This window comes from Salmo trutta, chromosome 25 (genome assembly GCF_901001165.1).
Source record: "Salmo trutta chromosome 25, fSalTru1.1, whole genome shotgun sequence".
NCBI classification, from domain to species: domain Eukaryota; kingdom Metazoa; phylum Chordata; class Actinopteri; order Salmoniformes; family Salmonidae; genus Salmo; species Salmo trutta.
Window position 1 is genome coordinate 10,536,676 of NC_042981.1, and position 14,871 is coordinate 10,551,546.

Below are 14,871 nucleotides of genomic sequence, written 5' to 3' on the forward strand. Positions count from 1 at the left end.
GGTGTACGGCGTTTCCTCCGACACATTGGTGCAGCTGGCTTCCGGGTATAGCGAGCAGTGTGACTTGGCAGGGTCGTGTTTCGGAGGACACAAGGCTTTCGACCTTTGTCTCTCCCGAGTCGGTACGGGAGTTACAGTGATGGGACAAGACTAACTACCAATTGGATATCACGAAATTGGGGAGACAAAGGGGTAAAAAATGTAAAAAATGCCTTGTTAAAATGGTGGCGCAACATTTTTGTACAATAATTGTGGGTGCATCAAAATACATAGTTGTGACTGAAAAAAGACAAATGTTTATAAGATAAGCTGTGTGTTATAGCTGACAATCTTAAAATCAGTGTTACATACAGCTCATGGCGATCTTCCCATAGCTCTTCTGATGCTAGGAGTTATGCTGGTCTAGATATCTGTCTGTCCCAAATGGCACCCTATTCCTTATTGTAGTACAATGCTTTTAACAAAGACCAATAGTGCACTACATGGAGCCATTACTACATTGGGGAATAGGGCACCATTTATTTATTTATTTATTTTACCTTTATTTATACAGGTTTATTCTCATTGAGATAATATCTCTTTTCCAAGAGAGACTTGTTACTACATTGGGGAATGGGGCGCCATTACTACATTGGTGAATGGGGCGCCATTACTACATTGGTGAATGGGGCGCCATTACTACATTGGGGAATGGGGCGCCATTACTACATTGGTGAATGGGGCGCCATTACTACATTGGTGAATGGGGCGCCATTACTACATTGGGGAATGGGGCGCCATTACTACATTGGTGAATGGGGCGCCATTACTACATTGGTGAATGGGGCGCCATTACTACATTGGTGAATGGGGCGCCATTACTACATTGGGGAATGGGGCGACATTACTACATTGGTGAATAGGGCACCGTTACTACATTGGTGAATAGGACACCGTTACTACATTGGTGAATGGGGCGCCATTACTACATTGGTGAATGGGGCGCCATTACTACATTGGTGAATGGGGCGCCATTACTACATTGGGGAATGGGGCGCCATTACTACATTGGGGAATGGGGCGCCATTACTACATTGGGGAATGGGGCGCCGTTACTACATTGGTGAATAGGGCACCGTTACTACATTGGGGAATGGGGCGCCATTACTACATTGGTGAATGGGGCGCCATTACTACATTGGGGAATGGGGCGCCATTACTACATTGGTGAATAGGGCGCCGTTACTACATTGGGGAATGGGGCGCCGTTACTACATTGGGGAATGGGGCGCCATTACTACATTGGGGAATGGGGCGCCATTACTACATTGGGGAATGGGGCGACATTACTACATTGGGAAATGGGGCGCCATTACTACACTGGGGAATGGGGCGCCATTACTACATTGGTGAATAGGGCACCGTTACTACATTGGTGAATAGGGTACCGTTACTACATTGGGGAATGGGGCGCCATTTGGGACATAACCAGTCTTTGAACAGTTCGAAAGTGTGCCACTGTCATAGTGAGGGCCCGAGAATGGAATAAACTACTGTGGTTTACTAGACTGGTCTGCCTGCTTATTTCCCTCCCCAATCAGCTCTACTGGACATCATCCTTTATATTCCCGTCAGCTTTCACAATACAATAAAAAAAAAAATTTACAGTTGTGTTTCCGTCCTCTGAAAAGACCGGTATATTAATCCATTAACAATGCCTGTTTTGTTTCAGGAGGGAAGGGCAAAAAGACATCTTCCATGAGCAGGTCCTCGTCAGGTTTTGAGTCCAGTCACCTCCCTTCACCAGAGAACCCCAGCCTCCCCTTCAACCTCCCCCTGACTCACCCCAGCAAAACTACCCTACAGACCAGATCAGAGAAGCAGGCCTCTACCTTACCATCTCTAATAGTCCCCATGACCAGCTACAACCTGAGATCAGAGCAGGGCCAGAGCCATCACAGAGACACCTATATAGCCACACTGCTGCTGAGGAGCTGGAGCTGTGAGGAGCTGTGGCTGGGAGGTAGGCCTAGTCCCACAGCCCTGGGGCTGCTGCGGCCTTGCCTCTCCCTGGGGAGCTTCACTCAGAACTGAGCCTCCGCTCCACTGAACACACCCTGGAAGACCTAGAGCCAGCTCATACCACCATGTCCAAGGAGAACCTACACAAGAGGCTCTACCGCACCTACTAAGACACTCAGAAGGACCCTACCCACCCTCACAACCACTGCTCAACACACCTTGTAGTGTTCTGTCCTGTATGTTAGTTGAACATGGAAATTCCCAGGTTAAGACCTTCCACGCACATACCTCAATATCCCCTCCATCACGAGGATGTAGCCTTCCCTGTCAAACCCAAACCCATGTGTACCATCACCCTCCAGCAATGACAAGTGACTAGGATAGTGCCTCTGAACACTTGTCTTTAGACAGCACCTCTTTAGAGGATGTATATAGTTATTACACAAGCAGCAACCCAGCCCTGCACCTCAGACTGACCGTGCAGACACTCGTCCCTAGTCTGAAGCCGACAGGACTCCGTCTGCTGTGGGAAGGAAAACTAAACCTGTCAGGTCGGGATCTATCCTGGAGGAAAGACTGGAGATATCTGACAACAGAGCCCTTCTCTGACAAGATAAATGGGCTCTCACCACATATACAGTACTATGGTAATACTATGCTCATGTAGGACTCAGAAGTACCAGATGTGTCGAAGACCACAGGCCCCAGCTGGAGGTTCACAGATAAAAATATATCTTACTGCAGCTTACTGGGTTTCCTATCATATTTCACCTTTAACCCTGTTTGATTCTAAACTAGTATGAACATTGCCAAGCTGTACGTTATGTTAATACTGTATATGAAATACTGTGACTGAGGACTACAGAATTGGTTTTATTAAGATATTGTATGAAGTTGAGTGTGATTAAAGCAATACAAAAAGCAAGGTCTTTGATTTTTATTTTTCTGGAAAGTTAGAATTGATTAAATCTGAGATATCTGAACATGAAACATAAGACAATATTTACTATCACTTAGTGACATATCAAGTCCCTGTACCTTTAACTATTCTACCTCAGCCATTATCAATTGCTTGTCTGAAATATCCTTCTCTGAGGGGTTTTGCCACCTCTAAACAGCAAAGTCTATTAATTCAATGTCATTCATCTTGGTAGCTTCCATAATATTCAGATGACATAATTCAAATAACTTTTCACTGTGGAGATTTCATTCATAAAACAATTACATCTTATCAAGTAAGCAAAATCGCATCGCTTGCTTTCATTTCATTAATGTGCAATGGCAGCAGGTATCACTAATTGTGTGACAAAATGGTGCAGATCAAGTAATTATATCCTAAAGTTATTTGGAAACGATTTCTATGGCAGAGTATCTGCGTAGTGCTCACAGCCTGGCCCTGGGGCGCATCTCATGGAGACACTTCCTGACCAGCCCCAGTGCTTCCAGGGCCGTGCCCCAGCTCAGAGTGACCCCCCAGCCCCCATGGCCGTAGTTATGTACCACCGGTACCTGTCGGCTCCCCAGGAGGACCATCTCTCTCTCCACCCGGACGTTCTTCCTACTGGGTCTCAGCCCCACAGACACCCCCAGGACCCTGGCCCTGCTTAGGGACGGCTCCAGGCTGCTACAGCGCTCCAGGATGTCTTGGCTGTCCTCTGGGTCCACCTCCAGGCGCCAGTCGTCCACCTGCCTACAGAGCCAATCAGCCGCACAAAAAGATAACTGTCTCTCTTCTAGAGAGCATACAGACTGAACTTGTAGTGAACGTGATGTTTTGTGGTAATTAGTGCATCCCCCATTCTACATTATCATTAAGTAATGTGTTTATTTCAGAGTATTCCTCAGGTAAAGCGCATCTCATTTCATGATGCGATTATGTTTCTAATAAACTTGACTTGCCTGGTGCCGCCCACTGTCACGCTGTGCATCCCTGGGTAGATATAGGACTGCCCTTCCCCATCCCGGATGAAGTGTTGGAGCCAGGGGGCCTGGACCTTCAAATCATATGGACATTTATGATCATATACAGCACAATGAAATGCTTATTTACAAGCTCTCTTAGGTGTGTGTGTGTGTATACACACTTTGAGGACCTGCCCCCTGACAGGGTAGACCTGAGAGTCCCCTACTAGAGACTTGGCGCCCAGACCGGAGCAGTTGACGATGACGTCGTAGCCCTGGCTGCTTAGTTCCTGGAGGTCGTTTACTTTCTGCTTCACAACCTGGCCTCCTGCTTTTCTAAACCTAAAACAACACTTTTTAAAGACAGTCATAAAAGATTTGAAACAGAGAAAAAAGCAAACGTCATCTATATTTTAATTCAGGAAGTACATAGAGTAGCTGTTACAATGTTTTTGACACAGTAACCGTTAATAGATGAACACATGACTATAGAAGTAAAACAAGCTAAGACCAGGGTTTTACCTCTTCTCCATCCATGGCAGGTAGTTGGAACATTCACATTTCACCGTGGTGAACGCCTGGCCAAACTTGTGATCGGGAAACCGTTTCAGTTCACGGTCTGTCATGATTCGGAAACCCAGCACAAATGCAGACCAGAATGGCACCTTATCTGCAGGGAGCTCCTTGTGTATTTGCCATCTAAAAAAAATATGAGCAATACCAGTAGGACTTCTGAATGTCAGAGAACTATTGAACAGGCTGTAATGTGTGTTTCGGAAATGGCACCCTACTCCCTATAGTGCACTTCTCTTCTGGCTCCGGTCAAAAGTAGTGCACTATATAGCATCCATTCCTTTATGGTTGAGGATCCTTACCCTGAGCTGAGCAACACCCCAGCCTCTGATGCCTGTTCTGATTGGGCGATAGGCAGTAGGTGATCAATTGTCTCCTTGAACCACCTCTGCTGCTGTTCCAGAGGGATATCTGGGGGGGGGGGGGGAATGTAGGGGGGGAGAGAGAGAGGAATGTAGGGAGGGAGGGGGAGGGAGAGAGAGAGGAATGTAGGGAGGGGGGAATGTAGGGGGGAGGGAGAGAGAGAGGAATGTAGGGAGGGGGGAATGTAGGGGGGGAGGGAGGGAGAGAGGAATGTAGGGGGGGAGGGAGAGAGAGAGGAATGTAGGGGGGGGAGGGAGAGAGAGAGGGATGTAGGGGGGGAGGGGAGAGAGAGGAATGTAGGGGGGGAGGGAGAGAGGAATGTAGGGGGGGAGGGAGGGAGAGAGGAATGTGGGGGGGAGGGAGAGAGAGAGGAATGTAGGGGGGGAGGGAGAGAGAGAGGAATGTAGGGGGGGAGGGAGAGAGAGAGGAATGTAGGGGGGGAGGGAGAGAGAGAGGAATGTAGGGGGGGAGGGGAGGAGAGAGAGGAATGTAGGGGGGGAGGGAGAGAGAGAGGAATGTAGGGGGGGAGGGAGAGAGGAATGTAGGGGGGAGGGAGAGAGGAATGTAGGGGGGGAGGGAGAGAGGGATGTAAGGGGGGAGGGAGAGAGGGATGTAAGGGGGGAGGGAGAGAGGAATGTAGGGGGGGAGGGAGAGAGGAATGTAGGGGGGAGGGAGAGAGGAATGTAGGGGGAGGGAGAGAGGAATGTAGGGGGGAGGGAGAGAGGAATGTAGAGGGGGAGGGAGAGAGGAATGTAGGGGGGAGGGAGAGAGGAATGTAGGGGGAGGGAGAGAGGAATGTAGGGGGGAGGGAGAGAGGAATGTAGGGGGGAGGGAGGAGAGAGGAATGTAGAGGGGGAGGGAGAGAGGAATGTAGGGGGGAGGGAGAGAGGAATGTAGGGGGGAGGGAGAGAGGAATGTAGGGGGGAGGGAGAGAGGAATGTAGAGGGGGAGGGAGAGAGGAATGTAGGGGGGAGGGAGAGAGGAATGTAGGGGGGAGGGAGAGGGGAATGTAGAGGGGAGGGAGAGAGGAATGTAGGGGGGAGGGAGAGAGGAATGTAGGGGGGAGGGAGAGAGGAATGTAGGGGGGAGGGAGAGAGGAATGTAGAGGGGGAGGGAGAGAGGAATGTAGGGGGGGAGGGAGAGAGGAATGTAGGGGGGAGGGAGAGAGGAATGTAGAGGGGGAGGGAGAGAGGAATGTAGGGGGGAGGGAGAGAGGAATGTAGGGGGGAGGGAGAGAGGAATGTAGAGGGGGAGGGAGAGAGGAATGTAGAGGGGGAGGGAGAGAGGAATGTAGAGGGGGAGGGAGAGAGGAATGTAGGGGGGAGGGAGAGAGGAATGTAGAGGGGAGGGAGAGAGGAATGTAGGGGGGAGGGAGAGAGGAATGTAGAGGGGGAGGGAGAGAGGAATGTAGAGGGGGGAGAGAGAGAGGAATGTAGGGGGGGAGGGAGAGAGGAATGTAGGGGGGAGGGAGAGAGGAATGTAGAGGGGGAGGGAGAGAGGAATGTAGGGGGGGAGGGAGAGGAATGTAGGGGGGGAGAGAGAGAGGAATGTAGGGGGGGAGGGAGAGAGGAATGTAGGGGGGGAAGGAGAGAGGAATGTAGAGGGGGAGGGAGAGAGGAATGTAGGGGGGGAGGGAGAGAGGAATGTAGGGGGGAGGGAGAGAGGAATGTAGGGGGGAGGGAGCGAGGAATGTAGGGGGGGAGAGAGGAATGTAGGGAGGGAGAGGAATGTAGGGAGGGAGAGGGGGGAGGGAGAGAGAGAGGGAGAGAGGAAGGGGGAGGAGAGAGGGGGGAGGGAGGAATGGAGGGGGGGTAGGGAGGGAGAGAGGGAGGGAGGAGGGAGAGAGGGAGGGAGGAGGGAGAGAGAGAGGGAGGAATGGAGGGAGTAGAAGTCACATCAACTGGGGATGATATTTTCGGATGAATTTACTTAAAGTAAATTAGGAAATAATGAATTTACCATTAACACACAATGCAGTAACACATAGTCCTCGTACACTAAAAGCATATATAGTGAAAAGTTCAACATCCTATTGTCTGCCATTTCACATGAAGTGGTCAGAAACCAATAAAAAGTCATGACTATTAATGAACTTAATTAACTGGATAAAGAGATGCCCATGCCTCACCTGGGAACGGTGAGCAAATCAGGATCCCAGCAGCCACGTCGCTGGTGGTGTCTGGGGTAAACCTGTCAGCTATGAGGGTCACAGAGCAGTAGGGGAGGGCCTCAGCGATGCACACAGCTGTGGAGAAGCCAACCACACCTCCACCCACCACCACCACTGTCATACTCTTCATCACACGATGATTCTGCTGGGAGAAAAACAACATAAGGGAAAGTTGTAATACTTACTTGTACTGCGTTATACTGTGTAAACAGTGCCTTCGGAAAGTATTCAGACCCCTTGATTTTTTACACATTTTGTTACGTTACAGCCTTATTCTAAAATGGATTAAACAAAAACATTTCCTCAGCAATCTACAATACCTCATAAGTATAAAGTCAAGGGGTCTGACTAGTTTCCGAAGGCACTGTATACCTTGTTAAAGCACCTGTATGTGATACAGGAAGGGGAGTATGATCAAATGCAAAATCCACATCAAAATAGCAGTGCAAGTGTCGCAGCCGGCCGTGACCGGGAGACCCATGAGGTGGTGCACAATAGGCACAGAGTCATCCGGGTTAGGGGAGGGTTTGGCCCAGCGTCGTCCGGGTTAGGGGAGGGTTTGAGGGGAGAGTTTGGCCCAGCGTCGTCAGGGTTAGGGGAGGGTTTGACCCAGCTTCGTCCGGGTTAGGGGAGGGTTTGAGGGGAGGGTTTTGCCCAGCGTCGTCCGGGTTAGGGGAGGGTTTGGCCCAGCTTCGTCCGGGTTAGGGGAGGGTTTGGCCCAGCTTCGTCCGGGTTAGGGGAGGGTTTGACCCAGCTTCGTCCGGGTTAGGGGAGGGTTTGAGGGGAGGGTTTGGCCCAGCGTCGTCCGGGTTTGGGGAGGGTTTGGCCCAGCTTCGTCCGGGTTAGGGGAGGGTTTGGCCCAGCGTCATCCGGGTTAGGGGAGGGTTTGGCCCAGCGTCGTCAGGGTTAGGGGAGGGTTTGGCCCAGCGTCGTCCGGGTTAGGGGAGGGTTTGAGGGGAGGGTTTGACCCAGCGTCGTCCGGGTTAGGGGAGGGTTTGGCCCAGCGTCGTCAGGGTAAGGGGAGGGTTTGGGGGGAGAAAGGGGTGAAGAAAAAAACTTAAACAGCATTGCAGTGTTCCAGTCCTACGTGTTTATTTTTGATCCCAGCCCCGTCGCTGCATCAGGCCTTTTGCCTCTTCGTAGGCCATCATTGTAAATAAGAATTTGTTATTAATTGACTTGCCTAGTTAAAGGTTACATTTTTATATATATATATATAAAACACGGGGCTAAAGTTTAAGGTACGTTGGTTGGTTAATGTCAATTAAATGACAATGGGCTGTTTGTACAAACACTAACCACTCCACTTGACTCAATTAAGTGTTAAACATTCAACCTTTTTTTAAATCAACATTTTCATTTATCTGGATTAAATATATCCAACACTGCTTGGGATTTTGAAGTTAAATAGAGCAAGTTTAAAAAAATGATAATCACCCTTTTTTGAAACTGCAGTAAAGCTTCAGTAACCAGTTGCCTGTGGTATTTTGGATGCAGTAATTGCAGGATACTGCAGTTATACCGCATTCTGACTGCAATATCTTTTCTTAAGGGCATTTACATAAAACCCTGCTATTTGCCCATAATCTATTATGATGCCTAACAGAACTAATCCAACGAATGTTTTGACCTACCTGCAGGCTGTGCAAGGTCACAATGTATCAAACTAATTTACTAGTCTGCATAATGAACAGCCAGATCATTATGTAATAGAATTCCTGCTCCATCGGACTAGTTTGTATCTGTGGGATGCGCAGATAGAAGATCAGTTCCCCTCCCCCAACCTTAACTCTTAGTGGGGGAAATGCAAAACTGACCCAAGATCAGAGTCTAGAGGCAACTTCACCATACTCTGCGGGGGGTTAACGTCCTGAAAGGAATCAAATAAATTCTGTGTGCCTTTATGAAGCGGTGAAGTTTTTGTTATTCATCCAAAGAATCTGTGTTCATAGTGTACTGTATGAGAACTACAAACACAGTTATGACATAGAAATAGGCTACTAACCTACTACATGTCTCTTGTAAAAGGCTGTCCAACATTCTTCAAGTTGACCTTACAGAGAGCAGACGTCATATCGCCTATAATAAAGATTCACCTACAATTAAACTAGAACCTGAACTAAATTTCAAACAACGTGAGAGTGGACAGTTGTTTGCTAGACAACAACAAAGGATAAATAAATGGTGGCAAATAGGAAAATTGTACCAACCAGAGCGTATTACAGCTCACTGCTGCGCATGCCTGAGATTTGAAGCATAACTCATACATAGTCCACAGACGCGATAACCCAGCGTCACATTGCCACATGCTGCGTTGAAATACATGTCGGAACTAGGAGACTGACATTTCTAACTCGCTAACTGGTTGTAGTTATACACATGCAGCGTGCACAACCAGTTAGCAAATCGAACATTTCCGAGTAACGACTAGCACGTGAACGCGGCAATAGTTGGCCTCTTGAGACCACAATCCGCAGGGCACTACAGGCCGAAAACGCACCTCCCCTACAATTCCCAACCAACGCGTCTCAGGAACGGAACGAACACGGTCCTCTATTCATTTCAATGTGTTGACAGTAGAAGAATTCGCTTGAGCTGCGCTGAGAATTCGACAAGTATAAAAACCAACGGTCCAATATTCTAGAACACCGCTGTTCGTACACTTGTTGGACTATGATCAACCCAGGCGTAGTTACCACAGCCACAAAATCACAAACCCCGCCCATTTCTACCATTGATCTGCGTTAGAATCTGATTTTAAACCTAATCTTAACCACACTGATAAACTTAAATTAAGACCATAAACCCATTTTTTGTTTTCCTGAATTATTACAATATCGCTCATTTTGACTTTAGTAACTACTAGAAATCCACATGCTTCCCATTTGAAATATTTGGGGAAATTTTGTGTATATTGTAATGAAACAGCAGGGAGAATGCTCGTGCGGCAGTCGATATCCGCGTTTATAAACCCAGGGTCGTTACAATATATTATGTGGATATTTTATAACGTTTTTGTCCGTTGGTCTTCTGGTGCTTTCAAGACAACTGGGAACAAATATTCAGTATGGTGTCATTTGACTAATAAGACTATATGGTGTAATTAACATATTCCTGTCAACTGTACATTTTCTGCATGATTCGTTTGCTTCCATCATTTGCTTCCATCCTTGTATTTCTGTCAGGCGTCTTAACTGAAGAAAGTCTCCAGCCTTGTGTCGCATAGCGTCAAATTCATCATGGGAACCACTCGATATGATTGGTCATCGCCCAGCTGTCTCCGTTGGTGTTTTGCATAAAGTTGGGAAAAGTTATTTTTTTCACCGCCACCTTCTCACAGCTTCATAAATCTCTTTATTTTATTAGGAAAATCTTTCATCCACAAATCAAAATGTATGAAGAAAAAGCCCCTTTTCTTAATTTTTTTATCTGATTTGGAACAGTACGTAGAATCTTTAAAACGTATACACAACAATATGTCAAAAAAATGTATTCGATATATGTCTGTATTTGATTTGATATAATAGTTTTTTTTATTTCTCTAATTTCTTTGGATTCCCTCTGGCTGTTATGTTATGTTATATTTATGTTTTGCATGTTACTGTTATTTACAACAAGTTAAATAAAGATTTTAAAAAACTTTTTTAAAAAAATAAAAAAAACCTTCTCACAGCTTTATTTCCATTGAAATGACTGGGAAGTGGTGTTTCAGCGAGAGGCATCCTGTGTTAGTGTATCATGCCCACGGTTCTCTGGGACGTCACTAGTTACCACAGCCGTAAAGTCGGAAGGCCCGCCTACTCGACCAATCAGACGAGGGAGTGTGATGACCAAAGTACTGATGGGGGATGCTGAAGATGGCGGCGAGTAACCTTAATTTTTATCCCCCAGAAATGTAACGGAACTTGGCTTATAGTAAAAACAATAGACAACAACGCTTAGTTGACAGCTAATTTGATCTGAAACTTTGAGAAATGAAAGAAAAAAAATGTGCGAAAGAGCAAAGGTAGGAGAAGGCAGTTGCTAGCTGAGCACTCAAACATTGGAGAAGAAATGGAGGATTCTGGACATTCGGTTGATTCTGAAAATCCAAACAATAGTCCCGCAACCAAAAAGCTTTTTTTGTTGTTGTAAAGACTGCAACGCAGATTTTGTATTCATTTAAGAAACGCATTCATGTAAAGAGGACTATAATTATTGGAAAAATCAGTGGGGCAATGTTATTTTTTTGGCCCACGGGACTAATCATTCAGCTGGGGTTGCAATTTTAGCACACAATTTCAAAGGGAAATTTTTGTTTACTCAAATGGACTCCAATGGACTTTGGCTAGTAGCGGCCATCAACCACATGGACAGATTATTTGTGTTGTGTAATGTATATGGATACTGTTCTAGTCCTCCAAATGACTTACTTCTAGAGGAAATTGAAGAAATTCTTAAATCTTCTGAGAAAATATCCATCCAGTCAGATTATAGTTGGTGGAGATTTTAATATGGTTTATTCTAATGAGACTGATAGATTGCCCCATAGGCCTAACATTGTTGTGAACAAGTTGGTGAATGTCTGCCAAAGCCTGGACTTAATTGACATATGGAGAGTTAAAAACCCTGGAGAGAAACGATACACATGGAGTAATAGAGATCGTTCTTTACAATCAAGAATTGATTTGTGGGTGATAACCTCTAGTCTTGAGCCCAACACTGTAGAGGTAAAAATACTGCCTGCAGTCCTGACGGATCATAAAGTCATATGGTTGACTGTAAGAATGTGCAGTAATGATGGTAAGAAATACTCTGGTGGTTATTGAAAAATTAAATAACTCATTGTTATTGCATGATGATTAAAAAAATGTGATTAAGAATCTAATTTCTGTTTACTGGAGTTTAAACACATCCAGGGGTGAAAATCTGATATCAACTTTGGAGGGGACAATTACATGAAATTTTCTCAAGAGCAATTCCTGAGGGGGACACCAAAAGTAGTGATGTAACACATAGCCTACATTGTAATATGGTAAATGTAAATTGAGGAACCAAAGAAATAAGGTGTTTGCCGTGCTCCTAACTACCGGTACCCAAAACTACACAACTAATCACAACAGCAATACCATTGCCTTTAACAAATCTTAGTTCAGTCACCAGTTTAAGTTGAGAGTGGGGGTATCCATGGCATTTTCCAATTATGTTCCTATTTTACAAGTCAAAAAAATTGAGAACCTTTCATAATGTTGCCAAACAAAGACTCAACAAACTTACCTGAGACTCCCTGTCTCTGCCAGTCTGTCCACAACTCTGCTGTCTTTGTGCCATCTGTTGCCTGCTCTGCCTAATGACATCATTGTGAAACATTTACATTAGAATTTCATTTCTTTCTTATGAACATTTTATCAACTAGTCTTTGAGATATTAGGCTACTAGGGTTCTTACTTTGCGTTTTGGTGTACTGAAAAATACTCTGATGTCTGTCTTTTTTATTTTTCTGCCATTTTTCTACCTGGCTGGCTGGCTTTTGTTACCAACAGGGTTTGTGATGGCGGTCAAAATGTCTTAGACTTCACTCTCTTCAATCAGATATCAAAGGTCAACTGGATTAAAAGGTACATAAAAAGTCCTCATAGTTTCTGGAATATTATACCTCGTTTTATTTTTCAGAAGTTCGGAGGGCTTAATTGTTTACTACAATGTCCATATATTGTGGGTAAACTTCCTGTGAAACTGGCAGCTTTTCACAAGCAAGCTTTAATGTTCTGGGCTTTGTTGTATAAACACTACTTTTCACCTCATAAATGTTTTATATGGAACAATCGGTTGATATTATATAGAAACAAGATGTTGTTTAACCATAAATGGTCTCGAAAAACATTGTCCTTGTCAGCAAATTAGGTAATATTAGTGGGAATCTATTTACATGGAGATAATTTATGGAAAGATACAACTGAGGTTTCAAGCAAGGAATATGACACTTATTTATTAATGCTCTACCTAGTGGGATAAAAACTTTACTTCAGAATAATGCATATTTTGGAATATCTCCGATTTGTAAGCGATATCCAGGTGAATGGCATTGGTCTACTAGATACAAAATTCAACAATCTTTTATTAAAGGATATTTTCTACAGGAAGTCTATTCCCTCTGCTATATTTTGTTGAGCTTCATCGTTTGATGTAAACTGGCGCCGTGCTTGGCTCATTCCACACATTTAGGTGACCAATAAAGTAAAGGCGATCTCCTTTAAGCTTATCCATAGATTCTGTCCCTGTAATAGCTTGATTTCTAAATATATACCTGATGTTACCAGTGAATGCAGTTTTTGTCAACTAGAAACTGAATCTATTGAACACTTATTCTGTAATTGTTTATACAGTGGGGGGGGGGGTATTTGATCCCCTGCTGATTTTGTACTGTTTGTCCACTGACAAAGAAAGGATCAGTCTATAATTTTAATGGTAGGTTTATTTGAACAGTGAGAGACAGAATAACAAAAATATCCAGAAAAACGCATGTCAAAAAAGTTATAAATTGATTTGCATTTTAATGAGGGAAATAAGTATTTGACCCCCTCTCAATCAGAAAGATTTCTGGCTCCCAGGTGTCTTTTATACAGGTAACGAGCTCAGATTAGGAGTGTTACGCCCCTGAAAAAGGGGAGAAATAATCACGAGAGTGATACGGTATTGTTTCCTCAATAACCTTTACTGTAATCATTTTACCAAAGTAACACATTTTACTGAACAGATCTACAGGAAAGAGCTAGTGTTGTAGGGTACAAGGCTTATTCAAGTCACAACAGTATACACTGTAATTCACTGAAACGTATACTAATTTCAATGTAACTGTCAAGCACAAAGCTTTAACTCAGTAAACCATAACTCAATTTATCAACAGTCAAAGTGTTTGAAAAAACATTATACAAACAACACCGCAAAATATCTTATTAACAACGCACGTTCATTGACGATCGACATAAAATGGCAGCTACTCTCAGTACGAAGCTAGCCTTAGCTGCAACCGAGCAACGCTCATATTACTCTCTGCAAACTTAACTCTAACTTCCTCAAGATTTTACTAAGACACACCTTAAACACTCTTGACATGTTAGCGAGTTATTACATTTAAATTACTCTGTTTTATCATCACTAACGTACCTGAAAAAGGGGAGAAATAATCACGAGAGTGATACGGTATTGTTTCCTCAATAACCTTTAACGCAATGAGGAAAAACCCGAGATTTCCCCGTGAACTTGGGTGGAGACCAGAGCAATCGATCTCAGGCTCATAGATTAAGAGCATTTAGTAGATCACAGATTAACACTCTCCCCTTCAATTTGGCACCACAAAATAAAGTAATCAATATAACGTTTACACATTCCTTTTACAATTCTTACCCTTTGTACGCTTGACGGATTTTAACTTTTTAACACAATTATATGAATGTTATCAATCTCTATCATCTAATGCAGAATGCATGATCTTTTTAACCTTAGATGTTTTAAGATCCTCACATACTATGAACTTACTAATACTTTTTAATGTATAACAGGCTATGAGTATTTACTTTAACCTGTCACAGGAGCACACTCATAAAGGGAGTGCTCCTAACCGCAGCTTGTTACCTGTAAAAAATACACCTGTCCACAGAAGCAATCAATCAATCAGATTCTAAACTATCCACCATGGCCAAGACCAAAGAGCTCTCCAAGGATGTCAGGGACAAGATTGTAGACCTACACAAGGCTGGAATGGGCTACAAGACCATCGCCAAGCAGCTTGGTGAGAAGGTGACAACATTTGGTGCGATTATTCACAAATTGAAGAAACACAAAAGAACTGTCAATATCTCTCAGCCTGGGACTCCATGCAA

General features: G+C 44.6%; 2 protein-coding genes across 15 annotated transcripts in view; one reads left to right on the forward strand and one right to left on the reverse strand.

Annotated features, from left to right (window-relative positions):
* The window catches only part of LOC115161993 (SAM and SH3 domain-containing protein 1), a 128,463-nt gene extending 125,537 nt beyond the window's left edge, over positions 1 to 2,926 (forward strand). For all 7 annotated transcript variants that reach the window (XM_029712870.1, XM_029712869.1, XM_029712868.1 and 4 more), the window contains one exon: positions 1,712 to 2,926. In XM_029712870.1, the coding sequence (XP_029568730.1) occupies positions 1,712 to 2,073 (362 nt within the window). In that variant the 3' untranslated portion in view covers positions 2,074 to 2,926. The remainder of the gene's footprint in view (positions 1 to 1,711) is intronic.
* On the reverse strand, positions 2,924 to 12,301 carry LOC115161995 (D-aspartate oxidase). Of its 8 annotated transcripts, none has more exons than XM_029712874.1 (8): positions 9,220 to 9,707; positions 9,015 to 9,088; positions 6,968 to 7,151; positions 4,779 to 4,887; positions 4,426 to 4,602; positions 4,086 to 4,245; positions 3,901 to 3,995; positions 2,924 to 3,691 (listed from the first exon to the last, which is right to left on the reverse strand). In XM_029712874.1, the coding sequence occupies exons 3-8, from the start codon at positions 7,137 to 7,139 to the stop codon at positions 3,385 to 3,387; spliced, it is 1,020 nt and encodes a 339-aa protein (XP_029568734.1). In that variant the 5' UTR covers positions 7,140 to 7,151; positions 9,015 to 9,088; positions 9,220 to 9,707; the 3' UTR covers positions 2,924 to 3,384. The 8 variants fall into 8 exon arrangements, with proteins under 8 accessions (XP_029568734.1, XP_029568735.1, XP_029568739.1 ...); XM_029712875.1 differs by having other exon boundaries at positions 6,968 to 7,154; XM_029712879.1 differs by lacking the exons at positions 9,015 to 9,088; positions 9,220 to 9,707 and adding an exon at positions 12,266 to 12,301.
* Positions 12,302 to 14,871: the final 2,570 nt, after the last annotated feature.